Below are 24,806 nucleotides of genomic sequence, written 5' to 3'. Positions count from 1 at the left end.
TGACAAACCTATAGTTATCTTTTATTTTATCTCTTTTCCTTTTTGAATAAGATGTATTATATCAACAGTTTTTCCAAACTTCTGGGATATTTCTAAAATCTGAGATTTCTTGAAAGATTACTGCCAGTACATCCACCACCCTTGTAGTCATGTCCTTTAATATGCTAGGATGCTACTCATGTGACTTACCAGACTTTAGCACCATTAGTTTCTCGAGTATGTTTTTTTATAGTGATATTTTTTGTATTTATTTCATCCCTATTTCCTTTTGCCCTGATTATTTAGTACTTTTAGAATGCTATTATTGCCTTCTACCATGAAGACTGATGCAAAGTATTTATTCAACTTGCCAGCCATTTTCTGTTCCCCATTATTAACTCCACAGTTTCATTTTCTATATTCACTTGGCCTTGTTATTCTTTTTATATATTTGAAGAAGTTCTTACTTACTGTTTTTATATTGCTTGCTGGTTTGCCCTGACAGTTTATTTTCACCCTCATTGGTTTTGGGTCATCTTTTGTTGGCTTTTAAATGTATATTTTTCCCGATCACCTGGTTTATCACTTTGTCACATTGTACATTTTTTCTTTTCAATTTGATTCTATCATTAACTCCCTTGGTTAACTATGATCAATTTTTCCCTTTTCTGATTTTTTTTCTTTCTTACTGCTATAAACCTTGTTGTGCATCATGAACTACCATTGTTCAAAGCCGTCTTTTCTGCTAAATCCGTTTCATATTCAACTCTCATTCCTTTGTAATTACACTTACTTATGTTTAGTGCAGTTGCTTCTGACCCAAGCTTCCCACACTCAAACTGAATGCTAAATTCTTTCACGTCATGGTCACTAGGAAATATTTTACTTCATTTATAGAAACTTTATGTAAAATAACCTGCGAATACTATGATTAAAACAACTATTGCGTTCATTAAGCATTAGGTGCGAATGCAAAAGTTTTAGATTAGATTACTTACAGTGTGGAAACAGGCCCTTCGGCCCAACAGGTCCACACTGACCCGAAGTGCAACCCACCCATACCCCTACATTTACCCCATACCTAACACTACGGGCAATTTAGCATGGTCAATTCACCTGACCCGCACATCTTTGGACTGTGGGAGGAAACCGGAGCACCCAGAGGAAACCCACGCAGACACGGGGAGAATGTGCAAACTCCATACAGACAGTCGCCTGAGGCGGGAATTGAACCCGGGTTTCTGGCGCTGTGAGGCAGCAGTACTAACTACTGTGCCACCCACTGCCACCGTGCTGCTCACAAGTTGACCACATACATCTTTCAAGACTTATAAACTAATAGCAAAACATAAATTATTTTCCATCTTTTTTCATAACATTACTCGCACAATTTGTGCAACAATGTCCTAATGCCAATGGCTGTACTAGTGTAGTTGTTTCCAGAAATATTTTCTTAACAGTTTGTAATTATTGTACATCAAGGAAATAAGTAAATTGAAATGGTGAAGATAGTAGAATATTGCAAGGAGAAATTGCTGGAAACATAATATGCAAGTGAGCAAATAGCATCATTTTTAGTTATATTTTTGTGATATGAGCAAATTAGTTCCAGAAAACAAATCCTTCAAAATAATTCTTTATCGTTTTTTTCAATGCTTCTGGCCCAAAGTGATATGTTGCAGCAGTTTATATGTGCCAAGTTGATCATGTGACATTTGATCACATAAAATTTGCTCGTTGTTTGCTAATTGTAATGCATTTACCTTAGCTGAAAGTCTTAATATCATCTGCTACTCCTGCCAACTCTGTTGTCATTGCATGTCATGCTCATCTAAATTGTGTCAAACTCAGCTATTCACTGTAGCTAGCCTGTAACCACTGTGTGATATCTGTCACGCAACCATGATCCCTTTTTCTGCTGCCTGTGGAAGAGATTTCTGTCACATTTGAAATCTAATCAAATGGTCAACATACTGATACTTTATTTTCTTGATTTTGTTTTGAAGAGTTCCTATTGTTCTTGGAATTTCAAGCAGCTTGTCACTTGTCTTCAGGTCTGTATATGGAAACTTAACCTTGTATATTTCAGAGACCCCTATTTTCTTCCACTGTTAGCACATTGTTCATCTTCACATAATTACTTCTGGCTATCTTATCCTTTTAATTTCTGCAAACATTTGTTATCTTTGTCATTTTCTGATTCTGCAACTGGTGCTATGCAGTCATCAAACCATACCGTTGCTATGTTCTTGCCTCCAGTTTTTACGCCTGGATATATGTTGGATTTTCTGAATGTGATCTGTGTAAAATAACACTTAGCCAAAGTTTGGGAGAAGATTTGTAGTTTGGGTGCTCGTTGTTGTGGTTCTGTTCGCCGAGCTGGGAATTTGTGTTGCAGATGTTTCGTCCCCTGTCTAGGTGACATCCTAGTGCTTGGGAGCCTCCTGCGAAGCGCTTCTGTGATGTTTCTTCCAGCATTTATAGTGATTTGTATCTGCTGCTTCCGGTTGTCAGTTTCAGCTGTCCGCTGCAGTGGCCAGAATATTGGGACTAGGTCGATGTGCTTATTGATTGAATGTGTGGATGAGTGCCATGCCTGTAGGAATTCCCTGGCTGTTCAGTCCAGGTCGATGTGCTTATTGATTGAATGTGTGGATGAGTGCCATGCCTCTAGGAATTCCCTGGCTGAGAATAGCCAGGGAATTCCTAGAGGCTGGCACTCATCCACACATTCAATCAATAAGAACATCGACCTGGACTCAATATACCGGCCACTGCAGCGGACAGCTGGAACTGACAACCGGAAGCGGCAGATACAAATCACTATAAATGCTGGAGGAAACATCACAGAAGCACTTCACAGGAGGCTCTCAAACACTGAGGATGTCACCTAGACAGGGGACGAAACATCTGCAAACCAAATTCCCAGCTTGGCAAACAGAACCACAATAACACTTAGCCTTTGATGATATATAAAAAATGTTGTTTTACACTAAAAAACAAAGGGTGATATGGTAGCACAGTGGTCAACACTGCAGCCTCACAGCACCAGGGACCAGAGTTCAATTCCAGCCATGGTGACTGTCTTTGTGGAGTTTGCACATTCTCCCTGTGTGTGCGTGGGTTTCCTCTGGGTGCTCTGGTTTCTTCCCACAATCCAAAGATGTGTAGGCCAGGTAAATTGGTTGTGCTAAATTGCCCATAGTGTTAGGTGCATTAGTCAAAGGGAAATGGTTCTGGGTGGGTTATTCTTCGGAGGGTCGTGTGGACTTGTTGGGTCAAACGGCCTGTTTCCACACTGTAGAGAATCTAATCAAACAAAATTCTCAAGAAAAAATGTAGAAGATTTATAAATAATGTTCAAGTTAGAATTTATCTGTATTTCTTTTACAGCATTAACTAGAATGAAAAGCAATGAGAATCTTTGATTCAACCAAAACATGTTTGTTATAAATAACTTCGAAAGTTTTTGTGAGATTTTATGACATTTTGTAATACCGAGGAATTGACAACTACTGGTTAAACCAAAACCAAATCTGATTCAACTCTTTAAACTTTGTGCGCAATTGCTGAACCAATCTTCAGGGAGCAGAGATTCAGTTTTCACATTGAAACACTTTTCTGTACAAAAGATAATAACCCAGATTCAGCTGCAGTAATAACCAGAAGACTGGCAGTGTTCTCTACTGTTGCTGAATATAAGAAAGATCAACTTCGATAGTACATTAATGTACAATTAAGTGTAAACATTTGCAAGTTTCTATCAGAGGTACTCTGGTCCTGTAAAGGTTGAACGGTTGCAGTCATCATAGATGCAATCAACACCAAAATCATTGTTAAGACTTGAACTTATTATTAATAACCCTGTACTTCTACATTGTCTCGCACAGAAGACCAGTGACAAACCCTTCATTCAGGAGGAGCTGTATCTTTAAACAATGTCGTAATTATTAATTACTGTTGGAAATACAAGGCGGTTCTGAGAATTCATTTTATATGAGGTAGTAAGACTTGCAAATAAATATAACATTACACTTTAATTACAAATATAAAATTGTGTTCTGCTATTTAAGTTTCACACTTAATCCCATGCTTATTACCCAACCTTGGTTTTATATGCAACCATTTAAATATAATTTGTATTTCTCGTATTTTAGCCTCTTGCCTTCTGGTCTGTGAGGAATCTTCAATCTGGTTGATTGATCTGTCTTCCTATGAGTTAGCTTTTCTCAGACTGAACAGATCCACTCTAAGAAAAAGCTGAAATCAAACTGATGTTGGAGGAGAGGAAGGGTTCAATCTGGAGTCTGGTAAAGCATTATGAACAGGTTTTCTTTACATGAATAGCAATTAACATCTTTTTTTGCAGATCGCAACATTTGCTCTATCAATACTGCGTATCCCATGCCTATATTAACTCTCGCTTAGCCCAGTTTGTTACCTGCTCCACCCGCCTCAACTGCTCCAGCTTCTCTCCCTCCCTCTTTGTGTGTTGCTCTCTCATTCCGTCTTCCAATGTGAATTTCTCCCTCAGTCTCCCCGACTTTGCTTATTATTCACTTACCCACGTTATCCTAATATGTTCCACTTTCTCTCTCAGGACATGGTGTATATTTCTCTCCCCAGTCTGTTTCGCCTTGTCGTTCCTCATCCCAGTGTATTTTGCGCTTTCTTTCTCCCACCCTCAGATTTCCTGCCCCGTGTGTTCCTCCCATCCAAGTATATCCTTCTCTGTCCCTGTCCATTTGTATTACTCCCCCCTTTCCCTGCCTCCCCTTTTATATCTTCTACTCACCGTCCCTCCCCAGTTTGTGATTCGCATTGCCCGCACCCACAAACGTGTGCATTTTCTCCCTCAGGTTGTGACGCTCTCCTTACCAGCGCTCTTTCCCGCTGCTTCTATCACTTAGTGTCTCTCACCTTCCCTCCAGTTTGTACATCTCTCTCCCATCCCCTCTGTTCCTCTCCCTTCCCCAATTTGCGTTGCCTTTTCTTTCCTTCTGTCCCTCACTTCGTTCCTCTGCCCGGACTCGGAGATTTCAGAGATTTTCAGCTACAGAATCGATTACCAACCAACAAACTCTGAAAGTGGAGGGACCAATACGGCTCAGGCAACAGCGTTGCAAATATCCAAGTGAAGACGCTCGTCTATGAAAGCCTCACGATTATCTCCAATATATACTGGGTTTGAACCTTCCACACCTAGTCAGCACGGAAATTCAGGTCAGTTAATGTTTATTTAATGATTCATCAATAGGCAAGGTTTTGACTCACTTAAAAACCACTGACAGAGTTAAAATCAGGCCCCATGATGGGTTTTTATTTGATGCAAGGATCTGTTAGGAACTGAAATGCACTTCCTGATGAAGGAGTAGGTGCGTTTCATAATAATATTCAAAAACCATAGGTGTTTCCAGGTGCTAACCCAGATCCGATGGCCCGAACGGTCACCTTATAGCCCGTTATCACAGATGACAGGCATCAGATTGATAAAGATGGACTGTGAAATGTCTCTATTAACCATCAGCCCCTAATCCATCAAACCCGAGGGTCGCTCCGGCCTCCGCTGATGGTTCAATCTTGGAAGTGCTGGTGGAGCATGGGCAGGCCCCAGCGGGCCACCCCGGGCTTTATTTACTCGCTAAACCGCGGCTGTCCTCACCTGGTCTGCCTCCACAGGAAGGTCTGGATGGGCAGAGGGATGCCCCGGCCGCACTCTCGCTCCGCATCCTCGGAGCTCTTGCGCTTCACCATGCCGCTGTGCAGCCCGCCTTGCCTTCGCTTGAAGCTGGACTGCTGGAGCAGGCTCGGCCCGCCCGCCTTCTGGAGCTTCAGCACCCGGGAAGGAGCGGACAGCGCCCGCCTGTCAATCAATCAGCCCGGGGGGGGCTGGGCTGTTAAAGGTCACTCCAAATCCAGTAATCCACTGTGACCTGGCGAAAAAGCAAACTGCAACCTGCACAAATGCACTGAATGGTGTTCAGAGCGAAAAAAAACAAACAAGAAAAAAAATCCGGCGCAAACTGTGGCACCATGCAATTAAAAACAAGCCAGACACTTTACAAAATGACCATGCACGAATATCCTCCTCTAATGCGTCACTCGGTGAGATACGCAGCGCGCATAGATAATAAATAACCATACAATGAGGTCACCACTTTGTAGACGATGACTTGATGGCAAATTATTTCTTTTGATGTTTAGTGACTTTTTTGTTGCAGTGCTGTTCTCCTTTTGTGTTTTTTTCCCCTTGAAGTTGGGGAAAGCCAGGGTTATGGGGATGTGCAAGCCCAAAGAGGGAAAATAATTGAAAAGCATTGTTCTACTCACAGGTAGTTAACTATTAAGCAGACACCTATAAATATCACAACAATTCAAGTCAGATCATTTGTTTTGTTTCTGCCCATATCTAAAATTGGTAGGGTGCTCCTACACATTTGGCAGTATTTGCGATGAAAGAGGGAACATAATGATCACTGAAGTACTTCAGGGGATAGGTCTCTCTCATTCCTTCAGAATATGATGCTACAAAATACTATAATATTACAGAGTGTGGTTCACATTTAGAGCAAAGATGAAATATATCATGTTAGATTTTGTGACAAGGTGACCAGAAGTTCTGGATTCAAGTCTAATTTGCCCTAAAGATGTGTCATGATATGTACAAATTGGTTGCCTTAAAATAACTAAAACATATCGGGTGAATCATGATGAAAATACTTTAATAGAGACTCATAAAAGACATTCAAACTTAAGTTAAAACAATTCTGTTAAATGGTTGTTAAACTCATAGTAAACAAATAGTCAGAAACTTATTTTTTTCAACCAGAGCAAATCTTTCCATCCCCTTGACAACTATATCAACAGCCACTGTTGAGTTGGCGATATTACTGGGGTTTGGAGCTCAGTTGAACATTCATAATCAAATTCCATTGCACAATTATGATAGCAATGATTCCAGAGCTAAATGCATTTAAGCCTTTGAAGCAGTGGGATAATTTACCAACTGTTGCATTTCTTCAAAGTCCAAGGGGAAAAAACTGACCTGCCAATCAATGTTAAGATCAAAGAAATGACACAGCAAAAGCTAAATGTTACCAAGTCCCAATGCAAATGAACAACTTTTTCATACTGTAACTCTTCTACTTTCACAATGTTGGTAAATATGATGGACAAAACCTTTTCTAAACAAAGTCCTATCAAAAATCATTGTATTAAGAATATATTAGATTGATTCTTCACCATTATATTATTAATATATGAATTGGGTTTGAATTTATCTATCCCTAGGTTCCCAATTAGAAGGATTTTCCTTTTGGTTATTATGATAATGGTAATCAGATAGCATAATTAACAACTGTCAAAATGGTTTGACTCAATGAAAATTGTTGGGAAGTGGAGTAGGGGGTCTCTAAAATGAAACCTACTGCATTGAGATACATCTTTGCCCACATGGTTAAATGTTTCTATCCATTGATGAAAATGGTTCAGAAATTCAGGGATTAGTTTTCGCCACCAACTTTAAAGCCTACCACTCCTTAGACATGAAAGGCTGCATGAAAATGCAACCCAACCTTGTGTTCCAAATGTATGACTGGAAGTTAATTACATTTCGAAGTGTGCTTGAACATAACTTAAAAAAAACTTACACTACAGCTGCAAAGGCAGAGGGGAGAATTGATAATGACCCTTCATTGAAAATTTATCCATCATCCCTGGGGGAGAAAAATAATTTTCAAAATACTGCAGATGCCAAAACGCTGAAATTATAAAAATACAAAAAGCTAAAATTAGTGAGCAGTTTAAGTAGTATCTCTTCAGAAACAGAAGTTGTTGTCATCTATTAGATCAGGAGGAAATCATGGATGAATAGCATTTTAAAAGGAACAGAACATGGAAAGAGAGAATGTAAGAAGCTATAATATCTTTGAATAGCAATATTGTTTACAAAATTCTTTGAGATTTGCAAAGGCTATTCAACACAAAGGAGGGATGAAGCATTAATAGTAAGATAGAAGGCAAAGTGGTCTTAGCTTTAGTGAGTAAGCAGGCTTTTTAAAATATATGAATAAACAAGATCACTGAGCTGGAATAATGCCTTTGGGCCATGGAATATTTGGCTCAGGTACCACTGGTTCCTAAATATGCTTAAAATTAATTGTTAGCCATATTCCAAAGCTGTATTTTGCTTTGATAGAAGTTAAATACTTAGATAAATGTCATGTTTCAAGAATCTGATAAGAAATGAAAATGGACAGAGCCAATGTGTCTATTCCAGGAGATTATTAAACTCTACCAGAGAGACTTATTTTACTTAATACCTGTAAAATTTCCATGGTGGCACCAACATAACAAACTGACTTTGATTGTTGAGATGTCAGGACTTGTAGTCTTCTGATACGCAATGTTGATTGGCTGGTACTTGGGCTGATTGGGAGATGTGTCGACATGGCGAATGCGTCAATTAGACGATGACTGACAGACAATTTCAAAATTTAATTTACATTTTAAACGGGGAAGGTCAACCCTGCTGGTCAAGGCATTGTCCTTAGAAATGAACCAGAGAATGACAATCATCCATTTTCTTAAAACGGAGCAAAATACGTTTGCCCATTCTGTCAGCAAAGCACGATAATTTCCTCAGTTTATTTGTTGTTTTCCTTTTGCATCGGTACTTCTTGTGAATTATGTTTATGAGTACAGAATGAAAACCTTCAGCACAATATGTCTTTTTCAAGGAATACTCAAGTTTTGCATCGCCAAATAACTAACTATATTGTACAGCAAGAAAAATCAGCACTGAACGTGGCTAGAAAGGATTAATTCAATAGCCGAAAATATAGCTGAAATATTCGGAGATACGTTTGCACAATTATAATTGAAGGCAGAGTCTGATAAGACGATATGTCCTTGTCAACAAAACGTTTCCACCTACCTTGAAAAGAATGGTATAAAAATTGTTGTGAAGAATGCTAATAGCCTGCATTCCGGTCCGAACAGAACAGTGACCACCCAGCCGTGTGAGCGCAAGTTTCAGTTTTAGTAACACATTTGTGATTAATGTGTGCAGTACGTTATACATGGGGGTATTTTTTAACTGGTATCAAACATAGTAAAGGTATTAATACTCTACTCAAATACTTCAATGCTGTCTTATTCATTCTTATAAATCTTGTATTCATAACTGTCAAAGTTAGAAGATTGTCTAACAGAGGGTTACTCACATGTAGACTGGGAGAAGTGTTCACGAGACGGCTAAACAGCAAATGCTAAATTAAGAAAAAAAGAATATATGTATGAAATGCAGTGAGTGTGACTAGCTAAAGGACAATAAGTAGAAAGAGAAACACATTAAACCAGCAAGGTCGAGCACATACCAATGACCCTAGAGTCTGATGAAGGAGGAAATAAAAAGCTGATTGAAACCAACCATTCCATCAATATTGTTCTAACACCGACCTTCAGTTTATCCACAGGAAAAAAGACCGAACCTATCCATATTGCCAGCAACTCTGCCCAGAAGTGGGAGTTGATTCTGAAGTTGTGGTTAGGAACACTGGGACTTGCAAGTTACTAATCAAACTGACCTAGAGTGAGCATGACCAGTATGTAGTCCCGGAGGTTGGGTCTGAAATACAAAGAAAGATCAAAAGGTGCAAAACCAACACAGGGCTCCTGTCCGAAACAAGACTATAATTTGCACTTAATTATCATCTTTAATACAGTAAAACTCCTCAAGGTGCTTCGCAAGAGCATTACCAAATAAAATTGATCAGAATACACATAGGAATTATAAAGACAATTGATTTTCATGACCATTAAGCACAGTGAATATAGTTTGATTCGCCCCTTTTAATTTGAATCGTACAAGTAGATCAGATTCATAGCTCCTTGACAGTGGGGTCATAGATAAATAGGATAGTGAAGAAGGTGTTTGGTATGCTTTCCTTTATTGGTCAGAGCACTGAGTATAGGAGTTCGGAGGTCATGTTGTGGCTGCACAGGACAATGGTTAGGTCACTTTTGAAATATTGTGAGAAATTCTGGTCTTCCCCCCTATCGGAAGGATGTTGTGAAAATTGAAAAGGTTCAGAAAATATTTACAAGAATATTGCCAGAGTTGGAGGGTTTGAGTTGTAGGGAGAGGCTGAATTGGCTGAGGCTGTTTTCCCTGGAGCAGCAGAGGCAGAGGGGTGATCTTATAGAGGTTTATAAAATCATGAGGGGCATGGATGGGGTCAATAGATGAGGTCTTTTCCTTGGGTTTAGGGGGTCCAGAACCAGGTAGTTCTGCAGAGTTTGTTACATTTGTCCTGAACAGTTCATTCTACTGGCCTGCTCTATTGCCCTGTCTAACTTGATATGGCACTTTTTCATGTCCTTTGCTTGCTTGATCAGAATTTTTGTGGTTACAGAGAAAGAAGGGACTCCAGGACAACTTCCTGTGGCCTGGTATTGCTTTCCATTAATCACCATTGAGAACGTCTTTTCATCTTGTTGGAGGCTTCTTGCTGTCTTTAGGGAGTGGGAACTCTGCTGGACTTTTGACTCTTTCAATTAATGAACAATCTAATTCAATGTCAATGAGACCAAAGCACAGAAATTGATTGAATTAATTAACTACACTAATGTGGGCAGAGTGGTAAAGACAGTGATATGGCAGTGATATGGCTCACATGTTATCTATTTGCAGACACTTGGTTGGGGTTGGGGTTGGGGTTGGGAGTTGGGAGTTGGGGTTGGTTGCAGTACAAGAGTCCATTGGCCTTAATTACATACACACTGAGATGTGAGACAACTTGCATCAGGCTATAACATTCAGAGCCACAACTACTGTAAATAAAACAATATTCTGAATTAAATAACATGAAACATTGCTTCAATTTACTTGATAGCAAGCACAATGATAAATTGCTAAGTTATATCCCAAAAGGAATTATCCTGCACTTTCATATTTCATTTATTTTGTTCAATATTTCATTACTATCAGTGATCTTAATCAACTTAAAACATCATTTTATATTTCACTTATGCCAGGTTTTGATCACTATATTTTTTATAATGCCACTGAGTATCCTATACAGTACTGAAATTAGTTTCTAGAATATACTGTTTGACTAATGCCTCAAAATACCAGACATCCAAATTAATCATTGGAAGTTGGAGTAATGTTTTATGCAATGATTTTACAACAAATAATGAAAAGATTCTGTCCTTACTTTTCTTCTGGTGTGTCCAATAATGGAAATTGTATTTATCATTTATAAAGCATCTATTTGATATTTCTCAGTCTCTTGCTCAGTGCTAGGAAAGATACTGAGAAACCCAGATAAAAAGTGAAAAGATCACATGGCTAAGGGAGGAAGTGGTTTGAAAAGGTAAATACTTTTACATTAAGAAGATGATTCCGTGGTTCATTTGGATTTTCTATTTAAAATGATAGGAAGTTTAATCTGACTGTTCATTCAGAATTGTTTGAAGTAAATTGCTGGTACTTCCGCATTGGCAATTGGCTCACCTAGCCTTTGATTTATACGTTCCATACTCATGCTGTTCTGAATTACTGCTCTTCTCTAAATAAGGCAACACTGTCATTGGCATCTTTTAAACGTAGAAACATAAAGACTCAAAAGCATGACATGGAAATTAAAGTTCATGGGCTGGGAATCTTTACCACTTGTGGAAGGCCATTAACATATGATACAAACAAAATAGAAATTGCCAGAGCAACTCGACAAATCTGTCAGCACTTGTGGAGAGAAAACAGAATTTTCATTTCAAGTCCAGTGACCTTTTGCGAGAGCTTGAAAAGTGTATTTAAGCTGATGTTAGGGGTCGTGGCGTTGGGAAGGCAGCATGGGTGAATGCATAAGTGAAAGCAGAACCCAGAGAAAAGAAGAAGGGGTAGGGATGCAAGTGGATTATTGTTAGTAACCAGCAAGGAAGCTCAACAGGTGATAATGGCAGCCGTGTTGAAAATAGGTTGGAAGCCAAACCATTTTATAACAGGATCGGGGCTGTGGAGGTGGATAGCAAACATAGAGCAAAGTGTTCATGCTCTGAAATTGTCAAACTCAAAGGTGAATCCTGAAGGCTGCGAGGTGCTCAGATCGAAGGTGAAGCATTATTTGGCTAGTTTGTTCTAAGCTTCACCAGAACACTGCACAGGCTTGAGACAAAAATGTGGTCCAGGGAACACAGTGGTGTATCGAAATTGAGGCGATAGGAAGCTCAGGGTCATTTTTGTGCACAGGATATAAGTGTTCCGCAAAGTGGTCACCTAGTCTGCACTTTGTTTCCCCAGTGAAGATACCACATTGCTGTATTTGCTGCTCACAGACTAGATTGAGCAAAGTGTGGATAAAGCAATGCTTCAGCTGGAAGATGTGTTTGAGCCCTTGGATAGTGCAATTGCACTGGAAGGTGTCGAAAGGGCGTGGGAGGTGTTGGGAGTGGTGAGAGAGTGGACCAAAGTGTCCAAAAGGAATGGTCCCTGTGGAATGCTGACAAGGAAAGGGAGGAGAATTTGTGTCTGGTGGTGACATCCCACTGGAGGTGGCAGAAATACCAGCTTATGATCCTTTTGATGCAGAGACTGGTAAGGGTGGAAGGTGAGGATGGGGTGTGGGGGGTGGAGGGGGGACATTCTATTGTTTTATGGGATGGAAGGGAAGGGGTGAGGGCAGAAGTGCAGGAAATGGGTTGGACATGGATAAAGGGGAAAAAAAGGTGACATTCTGAGGTCCCACTGGATTAGAACAGATGCAACAGATGGAGAAGCTGGGAAAATAGGATCAGGTTCTTACAGGAAGCAGGGTCTGAGAATATATTGTCAAGATAACTGGGAGGTGGTGGGCTTGGAATGGCTTTGGTGGCCAGCCTATCCCTAGAAATGGAAGCAGGTGAAACAGATGATCTGTCTGACTCCTCCTTGTACATTACATTGCAAATGCAGTAGGTAGATCAAGCTGTAGGAAATGGTTACATCAATACTGTTTTTATTCCATTGCTTGCAAATCACCTGCACGTTCACAGTGACTTGCACTCTAAGGTGGGAATGGGACCCTTTGTTGCTTGTGTCAGTTCTGCATTTCAACATTGCAAGGATGCAGGAAAGAGGATATTTATTTCTTGTACGCCATCCAGGAATATGCAGACCTCGCCAGGTGTAGCAGTAGTCAGATCTTGAATAGAGTTAATAGAATTAACATTTATTCAGGAAGGCACATGTGATACAAAAGAGAAATGTGGTACCTTCAGCAAAACAGATTGGTACTTCTTGGTCTGTAAAGATAGTTAGACTGGAAGAACATAGCAATCCAGGCAGCATCAGTCCTGCAGCTTTAGTGCAAACAACCTGAGGTTCACAGGTATGAGTTGGTGCATTCTGGAAACCTCTTTTTGAAGGCTGGGCCGTGCTCTATTTGGTTGACCTCCCAGATCAGTCCCATTGAATGTCTTGAATACTTTTTAATGGCCAGGGGGATTTTCAGGAGGTATTCCATGCAGTGCAGGGGTAAGTTGGGTGGGTGCTCAAGTCTGGGTACTGTGGTATATTACACTGTGTTGCTGGGGGTACTCAAGTTGGTGAAAGAAGGAGATGGAAACTCAGAACGTATGAAAGGACAAGATGCTTTAACAGGGGGTGTTCTCACAAGTCTCAATCTCCCTATTCTCAATATGAGGAGAATGAATATCCAACACAAGCTCTGCAATTTACAAAGGCATGGCCTCAGGGGTAAAGGGAGAACATTAACCATTAAATAAAGGGGTTGAATGGAAATGGGGAGGGGGGAATGGGACTTCAAAAAGAAGTCATTGGGGATGCAGGGGCAGTCACACAAAAGGGATCATCAAAGATTGGGTGAGTCATTGTTAGTCATAGGTATAGTCTACAACTCATCAGGAGGGCACAACATTGCCATCTTTGCACCACACTCAACTGTGCAACAAGGAGACAAAGTAACACCATATAGAGTGGATAGAGTAAATTACTGATTTTCTCTTCAAGGAAGAGTACAGTTATTTGCATAATGAGGCCCAGCTAGGGGTAAATAATTAATTATGATTCTGTAGTGCCACCCACCTGCCATCAAGTTGCATTCAATTGGTTACACGTTTTGCGATCTTTTAAGTTAGAAATAATGACCTCAATGACTTGACATACCTGACAGAGGAAGTTTTTCAGAGATGCCACATTCTCACACCAAACTGTAAGAATGCAATAACGTTGTTTGATACTTTGGGAAGGCATGCTATTATGGAGGAGAGATGGCTGCACTGTAGCCCAATGTTACATTGGCTCTGCAGCAAACATCTATATAAGGTTATATAGCTCAGAGCTCCATTTCAAGGCATGATATTGATCTTCTTGTGAAGTTGAAGCCTCCATACCACACTTTGTGAATCCATAAGTTCCTTCATTGAGCTGGATGTAAAGGATCAGGAGTACTATTACTAAAATTCTGTATTATTTATGACACTCTCCACAGATTATCTGCTTGCTCATCTGAGATGGAACTGGCACTTGGGGAATTCTTTGAGGCCTTGGTGAATTTGAGATGATAAGAATTACAATGTCATCACCAGGCCTAGCAAGAACTGAAGCCTTCAGTAGCTGACACCCAGGGTCCAGAGGGGGAGTCCACAGGTGAAGAGCCTCCAAGGAAGTGGACGAGGAAAATAACAAAATCTTGAATTTAATTGCTATGCTGTCATTATCTAAACTGTTAGAGAACTGGTGCAGCTATAGACCAAGAGTGTCCCAAGCCATTATCAATGTGTCATCTGCTCAGAAGAAACTGACGGCAATCTCAGTCTGAAGCTGGTCAAGAACACTTCTACCCTGAATTTTTATATCAGCAGCTCATTTCAAGGAACAACTGTGGCATCTTCCAACCCTTAGCCCACAAATGCAGCAATTTTCTGCAATATAACACCAGTTCTCCCGCGTCCAGGCAAGTCATGCAGCTTGAACAGTGATTCTCTACCATCATGTGCTTCCTCCAGGTGCTAGCCTGTACCCACATTGCTTTGAGGGCATCTAATCACCAATCTGCAGAGTTCATTAACCAGAAAGGCTTCCATGCCATCAACATCCAGCTCATCTGAGACCACTGATGCCAGATTCTGAAGGACTGCACAGTTATTTTGGGAGCTACACTATGCACATATGTTGGAGAGCTCTCTCAATCCTGCATTCTTCCAAGTTTCTCTGACCAAATAGGTTGGCTTCTGGAAGACAAAGGTGAATGCCTCTGGAAGACAAAGGTGAATGCCTCCAAACATGGCTGATGACACCTATGCAAAACCCTCAGACTGATGCAGAACAGAGATAGAACACCACCCATACTTCTACCTGGACCAGCATAGAACAAATCATAAGTCTCCTCAGCTGAGGTTTCAGTGCCCAAACTGCTCTGGTGGAGTCTTGCGGTACAGTCCAGTACATCATTGTAGCATACTGCCCCTTTCACAGCTGGAACTGACTTTGTTGGCTGTTGTGTGCAGGGTGGGTGGTAATATTCTGGACAATCTTGAAATTAGGAAGGGCAATCCTCGAGAGACATCCCAGAGATCAAGACAGAGCAATACACTGTTGAGTGTGAGAAGCCAAAATTATTTCTTTAGAATACCTAATGTGGAAACAGACCCTCCGAAGAGTAGCCCACCCAGACCCATTCCTCTACATTTATCCACGACTAATGCACCTAACATACATATCCCTGAACACAATGGCCAATTCACCTGACCGGCACATGTTTGGATTGTGGGAGAAAACCCAAGCAGACGCAGGGAGAATGTGCAAACTCCACACAGATAGTCGTCCAAGGCTGGAATCAAACTCAGGTCCCTGGTGCTGTGAGGCAGCAGTGCTAACCACTGATTCACTGTGCCACCTCACAGAACCTCAGCCAAAACCCACTCCCAGAAGGAATATGCTGGGTTTGGACTTCTGCTCTTTGTCGAGAGTGTGGTGCTGGAAAAGCACAGCAGGTCAGGCAGCATCCGAGAAGCAGGAAAATCGATGTTTCAGGCAAAAGCCCTTCATCAGGAATGAGGCTAGGAGCCTTGGGGGCGGAGAGATAAATGGGAGGGGGGTGGGGCTGGGGAGAAGGTAGCTGAGTGTGCAATAGGTGGATGAAGGTGGGGGTAAACGTGATAGGTCAGAGGGGAAGGTGGAGCAGATGGGTGGGAAGGAAGATTGATGGGTTCATGAGGGCAGTGCTGAGCTGGAAGGTTGGAACTGGGGTAAGGTGGGGGGAGGGGATTTGAAACTGGTGAAATCCATTGATGCCATGAGGTTGGAGGGTCCTGAGGCAGAGATGTGGTGTTCTTCCTCCAGGTCTCAGGTGGTAAGGGAGTGGCGATGGAGGAGGCCTAGCACTTGCATGTCCTCGGTGGAGTGGGAGGGAGAGTTGAAGTGTTCAGCCACAGGGTGGTGGGTTTGTTTGGTGCGGGTGTCCCGGAGATGTTCTCTGAAGCGCTTCCCCTCCCACTCCACCAAGGACATGCAGCTCCTAGGCCTCCTCCATCACCACTCCTTTACCATCTGACACCTGGAGGAAGAACGCCTCATCTTCTGCCTCAGCACCCTCCAATCACATGGCATCAATGTGAATTGCACCAGTTTTTCCCCTCCCCCCCCCCCCACCTTATCTCAATTCCAACTTTCCAACTCAGCACTGCCCTTCTCTGCAACATGGGCGGCATGGTGGCACAGTGGTTAGCACTGCTGCCTCACAGCGCCTGTAGACCCGGGTTCAATTCCCGACTCAGGCGACTGACTGTGTGGAGTTTGCACGTTCTCCCCGTGTCTGCGTGGGTTTCCTCCGGGTGCTCCGGTTTCCTCCCACAGTCCAAAGATGTGCGGGTCAGGTGAATTGGCCAAGCTAAATTGCCCGTAGTGTTAGGTAAGGGATAAATGTAGGGGTATGGGTGGGTTGCGCTCCGGCGGGTCGGTGTGGACTTGTTGGGCCGAAGGGCCTGTTTCCACACTGTAAGTCTAATCTAATCTAATATTACCTTTACCCCCATCTCCATTCACCTATTGCACTCTCAGCTACCTTCCTCCCAACCCATCCCCCTTCCATTTATCTCTCCACCCCCAAGGCTCCCAGCCTCATTCCTGAAGGGATTTTGCCTGAAACATCAATTTCCCTGCTCCTCGGCTGCTGCCTGACTTGCCGTGCTTTTCCAGCATCACACTCTCAACTCTAATCTTCAGCATCTGCAGTCCTCACTTTTGCCTTCTGTTCGTTGTGCTGTGTAACTAGTCTGTTTTTACCCTGTGTAACTAATCCCAATGTACATGTGAACCTGATTACTTCTATGCTCCTTGAACTATTCTGTTGGTGAAAAAAATGTTTTCTTATTTATGTATGTGGTTTCTTCAGCTGATTCCACCTTAAAGGGTCTGCACTTTACAAGTTCCCTTTACCATTTGAGAGACAGTGGGGCAAGGTAACATAGCGTGCAATGGTGCTGAGGTTAAATGGCTTTTAAAGCGTCAACCAGTGTCATCCCTCATACTGGACAACAGATTGGCAGTGATAGAGAGGCACCTCCTTTACAGCCTTCCACTCTCAGTTCACCTTCGACAGTTTGGAGTTTGTTTGGATTGTTACATTTCCCTGAGATACTTGAGCATCCAGTGGGACAGCACTCAACGTGACAGAGGCAGCACCTTGTGCACTCTCTCAGCAAGCACTAAGCTAGGAGTGCTGAAAAGGATGAATTTACTGTAGCTGCAGAGGGGTGTGGAATCATCACTGATTCCATCCTCTCTCAGGGTAGGTGTAAATGACAAGGATTTGTGCAGGGCAGGTCCTACCACAATCCCCACATGTTAATGTGGAGGACACTGAGGCTGCAAGCAACGGGCAATTCTTCTTCTGTAGAAGGATCCCTGATGCCTGGATGCTATCCGCAGTCCAACAGTCAGTTGCTTGAGAGAGATGAGCAACACTCATTCTGCCTCTGCAATTCCTTTTATCCATGATGTTGAAAAGGCTGCACATACATCAAATGTGTACAACTTCAATAGACCTGACAACTATAAAGAGACCAGAACAGACATTTTCAGGCATATAAGGGAATTTACAGTGGAGTGTCACGCATACCCACTATGTTCTCTCAGTAGGTTTCTTCCTGCCTTTCCCCCTCATTATCTTGGTGTGCAGTCTTGGTATTTGCACTAAGTTGGGATAGAGGGAGCCAACTCTGTATTTAGCCCTGTTGAGCTCGGGATGTGGAAGGTTCAGGCGCATTGATTATCACATGCCCAAACATAGGCTCACCTTTGTCAGCTTGGACTTTTGCAGCCCTTTGGGCAGGGATCAGGGCCTGGTAATTCTTAAGTGTCCCGAGAGGAACCGTCTGTGTGGTTCCTCCTGCTCATGTGTCTGCTGACATCACGCTGTTTCCCAGAGAGGAAGGGACACCGAGAGTCTCTTGAACCTCTCCAGCTTGGCCTTTGATGCAGAATGTTGGTACAGTGATGGAGTGCAGGTCTATGCACATATCTGACAGAGTGTGTGAGCTGGCCCTCTGACTCCATGGCAGTCATGTGCATGTCAGAGCCATGCTGTGCTGATCTGCCTCCTGTCCTGAAGCTTCTTTGTGCATTTTGACAAAGTCACCCATGGCCAAGGCCATGCCATCACAGTCTGCAAGGGATTGAACAGGTGCCAAGTCTCCAGCAGTCCTTCAAGTGCCAGCAAGCCATGGCATTTCTTCTTTGACCAGCTGCACAAATGTGACAGTGACATGCTCACCCAGGTTATGTTCCCAAATGTAAGAGAAATTATTGAGGTTAAAGTCTCAGAGCTGGAGGGGCTACTGGGGAAAGTCTTGCCAGTGTATCCTGAGGGATGAATGATTTCCTCCTCAGAAATGGAGATTGAATTGTGTGTGGGAAGGGTGCTGGACTCTTCTTCATTGTAGTTCATTGGGTCTCTCTAGTACCTGCAGAGGAGAGGAAATTAATTGTGAGAAAGAGGTGAAAGTTTGTTCAGAATGAGAATGAGCTCAGACTGACATCAATGCCCAAGCAGCATTGCCTAGCACAACAAAGCCAAGGTGGGCTCTCTGATTCCACAGTGAGCAGTCACCTTTTTGTCTGGCCAACTGTAGCAATTTCTCAGAAGGAATCAGATGGAATAGGTGACGCATGGTCAGGAGAGGTGGAGAAGGGTCCCCAGAAAGTGCAGAGGTCGTTAGTTTGGGAGGATAACTGGGTGAATACCATCGCAAGCAATAGTAAGAATTGCAGTCTGTTCGCCTTGGTGAGAAGCATTGCACTTGCAGCGTTAAGAATTAGTAATGCTGGGCTTGTGGGTGAGAGTTAGCAAAGAGAAAATGGTGGTGCCTACTTTTGCAGTGTACAGGTCATTAACCTTAGTCCTGTACCATCCAGTATTGCATTTAACCCTGGACACCGCACAAACCCACACAGAAATCTCTGTCCAGGCTGGCTGAGTCTGATGGCGTTGACTCCTTTGGCAGTCTGGAAGAAACAACACTTCTCTTCTCTAGATTACCTGGTACTCAAGCACCTCCAGGTCCCTATCTGAAAAACAAGTGCCACTTTACCTAGTGCTCTATTATATAATCCCATTATAATGTCACCAATGTTCAAATATAGATAAACTAAGTAACTTTGGATTATTTGATTGAACCTTTCATTCAATTTTGTGGAACGTTGTGAAAGCAAACTGTAATGCCAGTCTTGTAATTTTTGTCTGGATGAGGTTTTTTTTGAGAAAGTATGAACTGCTGGATGATAGATTTGAGCTCAATCTGCAAAGGACTGCCTGACTTCACAATGTCTACAAATGTCCCAGTTTCAAAATAAGCCACACAGAATTTTATTTGTGTCAGATGATAAGCAATTTATTCTGGAATTACTCTACAGCAACAAACACAAGTGCAAATTTGACTGAAAACATGTACAAGCTAACACTAGCCAATCCCAAAATTTCATTCTGTTTTAACAGACTCCAGAATGACAGGACTCGAAACACCTTCTCTAAAGCACATTAAAATTCCACAGCATATACCGGGACACAGTATCTTATTTTTGCCCCTTTTGTCCCCTCATCACTTGTAAAAAGTTGAAGTAAAATATTTTTTTCAAAACTTTGTTGGAGTATTGTGGCAGGAAATTAAAATCATTAAACCTCAGACCTTCATTTAATACCTGACTTTCACAAAGTTCCCACTAATTCCTGTTACACAGTATCCTGTATTGTTCAATAGAAGCTGTATTTTCAAAATGAAAAAATATGCATTTTTTCAACATATTCAGATAATCTTAAAATACATCATTGTTTTCTACAGCAAAAGATTAATTTAATTTCCAATGCATTTTACAGGCTCATGAAAAAGATGGTCTAATTTGTTTAATATTTGTTAAAGACGCTGTCATACAATAATAAATATCTGCATGGACCCTTGGCAGCAGACTGCAGCATTTACAAGACATACTTTCAATTACAGTTTTTATTAGCTCTGACATACCATCTATCCGGCTCTGTGAAACAAGGTACTACCTCTCAACACCATCTGAAATTGCATTCTAAGCTTTCATCAATCCTTCTTCAGTTAAAACTGACTTCTTAAGATGTTATTTGAACTAAAAATTAAGAATAAAATCTATGGAGATGACTTATAAATTCAGGACTGTATGATTACAGTCATTCTGAATTGAAGTCAATAAATCTGAACAAAAAATACTCCAACTATATATATTATATATGTTATATAATATACATATTTTAAAAGCACCTTCTTTCATATGCCCCACTACTTAAATAGGCTTGCCAAATGAAGTAAACAAAAAACAGCGTACACCAAATGCTATTGTGACCCCTTCAGTACATCAAAACTCTACAAAGCGATTGTTTGAAATCTTTTTAACCTAGCAATACATCAACAAACTTGCATCTGGCACTAAAACAAGGTCATAGCTTTGGGTTGTTATAGTAAGCTCGTCATGCTAATTTTTATCAGAGATAAATCTAACAAGTATAACTGCTAACAGCTACCTTATTCTAAACAGTAACACCAAAAGGTGCAGAAACACAGATACTGTGAATAAAAGCATAACTTCAAGTATATAAGGGATAACACAACTTGCCACATAGGATATTATACTGTATCAAACAGCTGATCAAACAGAATATGAAAAGTAGGCATATATAGAAATCTAGCAATGAACTGACACATTCTAATCAGATACATATCCTCAGCATAGGAAATGCATCCTATTTAAAGTAGCTGCATGATAGTTTTGAGCAACTTGATTCCCATTTTTGTTACTTGTTTGTAAAAATGCCAAACACCATGACCTTGCGAACAGGCACAATAACCTGGTGTTCATGTCATGCTTTGACATTAATACTCCTGCTGCTTACCATACGAGAATGCTTTTCTTTCCTGAACTTAAAGTCCAGGGTTTCTTTACATATATTACTAGTTTCTGGACTTCAGCTTTTATTCCCAGGTAAACACGTATGCAATAATTTATTTGTCTTGCAATAAATATTATCAATAGACATCTTCCCTTATCTATTGGGGAAAACTTGCTTAATATTGAATGAGTAACTAGGAATAAAGCATGTCAACTGCTTTCAGAATTCTGATCCATTTCAACTCTGCCTTTAGCCACTAAACATTGTAAATGCATTTCTCATCAATCCATGCACGTTGAGCTGAAAAATAACATTGCTATGTGTGATGTACAGCAGTTGTACCCATTTAAAGCCAGAAACCTGGCATAATGGAAACAAGATTTTGTTTTTATTCACTACAGTCTTAGGACATGATCAATATTTAATTGAAAGGAATAAACACAATCCCACTTTGAGCTTGTGAAGGCTCAAAGCACATGCTACAAACAATTTAAATTGTGGACAGCAAAATCACAATCCTTGCTTGGCTAACGCAGCAGTAACATCATCAGCAAGTGTGGCCAGTTGCGGTGATTCCATTAGATTGATGCTGCCAGAAGAGGAGACATTGCTCAGCCTATGAGGGGTTGTGGCACCAGATCGTCCTGGCGACTGAGTGATGATATCTGCTCCATGGTCCACACGCGCCTTGGCATTCTCACGAAAGCTAAGCTTATGACTTTCAATCTGTTAAGAAAATAAAGAGCACATGCAGATCACTGGTGGAAACAATAGGAGCCAGAACGAAAGAAGTTATAATGTGATTTTCCCCGTGATACCATATCAAGATTTCCATTTTAGTATATCACCGCAAGATAACATTGTTTTTCCACATTTCCCAGATGTCAGGAATGCAGCCAAATTACCAAGATACATGCAAAACTGGGGGCATTAAAGAGTAAGATGGACATTTGAGTTCAAATATCAAAATACAGTATAGATTTGTTGAGGTGTTACAAGAAATTGTAATACAGTTAGAAACTTTAGATATTTATTTTTCAGCAGCAGCAGGAGAGGCAACAGAGGGGACCTGGCAGCTGCTGGGAAGTTACATTCCCCTTTTAAAGAGCTTAGCTCGACCGTCAGTGACCTTCATTTCTCAGCAGCAGCGCGAGATATATTTGGGCAATGGCTGAACCAGAGACACTACACGTGTAGTGTTTCCTACCTGCCCTCCTCCTCCAACTAAAAAAAACAGACTCTGTGGTGTGTTGGTAAGGTAAGGCACTTCATCTCTGACCGGTTTGAGAGGGTATTGGAGAGGGAGGGGGAGGATCCAGTTGTTGTAATCCACATTGGGATTAACAAAATAGGCAAGGTGAGGAAGGAGGACCTGTTTGGAGATTATCAAGCTCTAGGAACGAAATTAAGGAACAGGTCCTCAAGGGTCATAATCTTCAGATTATTGCCTGTATTCTTCTGTATTGTGTGATTTTTTTAAAAAAAGGTAAATTTTTAAACACTTATCTATTAATTGGTTATTTTTAAAAGACCATAGCAGATAAATATTAGAAATTATTTAACTTTAACTTATGTAAAGTATTACACTAATTAGCTAGGTAGAGATGGCTGGGCAGGTGATACGCTGTAACTGTATGATGTGGGAGCTGGTCGATCCCATTGTGAATGGCAGTGAGCACATCTGCAACAAGTGTTGTTTGCTGGAAGAACTCCAGTGCAGAATTGATAATCTGGAATGTAAGCTTCAAATACTGCAGCATATCTGGGAGGGTGAAGAGTTACCTGGAAGCTTTGTTTCAAGAGGCTCTTACACCTGGTAGATTAAGTAATTCAAATTTAGTTAGTGATCAGGGCCAACAGGGTGTGATTGCAAATGAGGCATGTAGGGGGATCCTGAGTTCAGGAGTAGAGGTGCCTCAGCTTTTCACCTTATCCAGCAGGTATGAGATACTTCCTCCCTGTGTGGATGTGGAAAAGAGCTGTGGACAAGATGAGCCAACTGACCACGGCACCATGGTGAAGGTGGCCATTCAAAAGGAGGGAGCAAAAAGACAAGTAGTAGTTATAGGGGATTCTATAATTAGGGGGATAGATAGCATCCTTTGCAAGCTGGATTGGGAGTCCCGCATGATGTGTTGCCTACCCAGTGCTAGGGTGCACTTCATCTCTGACCAGTTTGAGGGGGTATTGGAGAGGGAGGGTGAGGATCCAGTTGTTGTGGTCCACATTGGGATTAACAACATAGGCAAAGCGAGGAAGGAGGACTCGTTTGGGGATTATCAAGCACTAGGAACGAAATTAAGGAACAGGTCCTCAAAGATCATAATCTCCAGATTATTGTCTGAGCCACGTGAAAATTGGCTTAGGGATAAGAAAAATAGGGAAGTAAACACGTGGCTGACGGAATGGCGTGGGAAAGAGGGGCTCCATTTCATGTGGCATTGGCATCAGTTTTGGAATTGGGGCATCTACACCAATGGGATGGTCTCCACCTGAACCAACCTGGGACCAAAGTTCTAGTGAAAAGGATAAATAGGGTGATCACTAGGACTTTAAACTTGTGAGTCGGAGAGAAGGGAAAGGGAAAATGACAGAAAGTATGATGGTAAATTGAAAGTGAAGCAGCAAGTTAGCAGGAGGGTTTAAGTTCAAGTCAGGCTATGAAAGAAGCAAAAAGGAAGGATAACTCAGGAGATATTAGTAGAGATGTTGGAAATCATGAGGATAAGAAAGCTAACATAGGGGCATTTTACCTGAATACTCGTAGTATTCATGACAAGATTGAACAACACTTTGATGAAGCACTGAGGATGGCAAGGACACAATGTACTCTGAGTGGAGGACTTCAGTGTCCACCACCAACAGTGGCTTGGCAGCACAATTATTGACTGAGATAGCTGAGTCTTCATGGACATAGCTTCTAGACTGGGTCTGTGGTAGGTGGTGAGGGAACCAATGAGGGAAAAACGTACTTGACTTCATCTTCATCCATCCAGATGCACTGTCCAAGATGGCATTGGTAAAAGTGATCACCACACAGTTTGCATTGAGACAAAGTCTCATCTGCGCATTGAAAATATCTTGTATCATGTTGTGTGGCACTATCGCTGTGCTAAATGAGACATTTCAAAACTATCTAGCAATTCAAGACTGAAAACCCATGTGATACGGAGGGCCATCTTCATCAGCAGAATCGTACCGCAACACAATCAGCAAACTCATGGCCTGGCATATACCTCACTATCATGACGTATTATTGTGACATATCACTGATTATGTTAAAGTGATTTGATGTTTTAACTTATTTTATGAGAGGCATATAGCCAGAGGTCAAACTAAGCACATCCTGATAAGTATAGTTCAGAAAATGAAAAGAAAGAAAACATGAGATTGAACCTGACAGAATGAGGCTGA

General features: G+C 41.5%; 2 protein-coding genes across 2 annotated transcripts in view; both read right to left on the bottom strand.

The window, feature by feature from the left end:
- Positions 1-5,733, bottom strand: part of LOC132817546 (protein unc-80 homolog) — a 270,588-nt gene extending 264,855 nt beyond the window's left edge. Inside the window, exon 1 of the mRNA XM_060828048.1 lies at positions 5,642-5,733. Coding sequence (XP_060684031.1) covers positions 5,642-5,733 — 92 coding nt within the window. The remainder of the gene's footprint in view (positions 1-5,641) is intronic.
- Positions 5,734-19,880: 14,147 nt separating this feature from the next.
- Positions 19,881-24,806, bottom strand: part of LOC132817643 (microtubule-associated protein 2-like) — a 254,774-nt gene continuing 249,848 nt past the window's right edge. Inside the window, exon 20 of the mRNA XM_060828143.1 lies at positions 19,881-22,118. Within this exon, the coding sequence (XP_060684126.1) occupies positions 21,903-22,118 (216 nt within the window). The 3' untranslated portion in view covers positions 19,881-21,902. The remainder of the gene's footprint in view (positions 22,119-24,806) is intronic.

The sequence above is a fragment of the Hemiscyllium ocellatum genome, chromosome 7, assembly GCF_020745735.1.
Source record: "Hemiscyllium ocellatum isolate sHemOce1 chromosome 7, sHemOce1.pat.X.cur, whole genome shotgun sequence".
Lineage (NCBI taxonomy): Eukaryota > Metazoa > Chordata > Chondrichthyes > Orectolobiformes > Hemiscylliidae > Hemiscyllium > Hemiscyllium ocellatum.
Note: the sequence above shows the minus strand (reverse complement) of the source record. Positions and strands in the feature narration are given on the sequence as shown.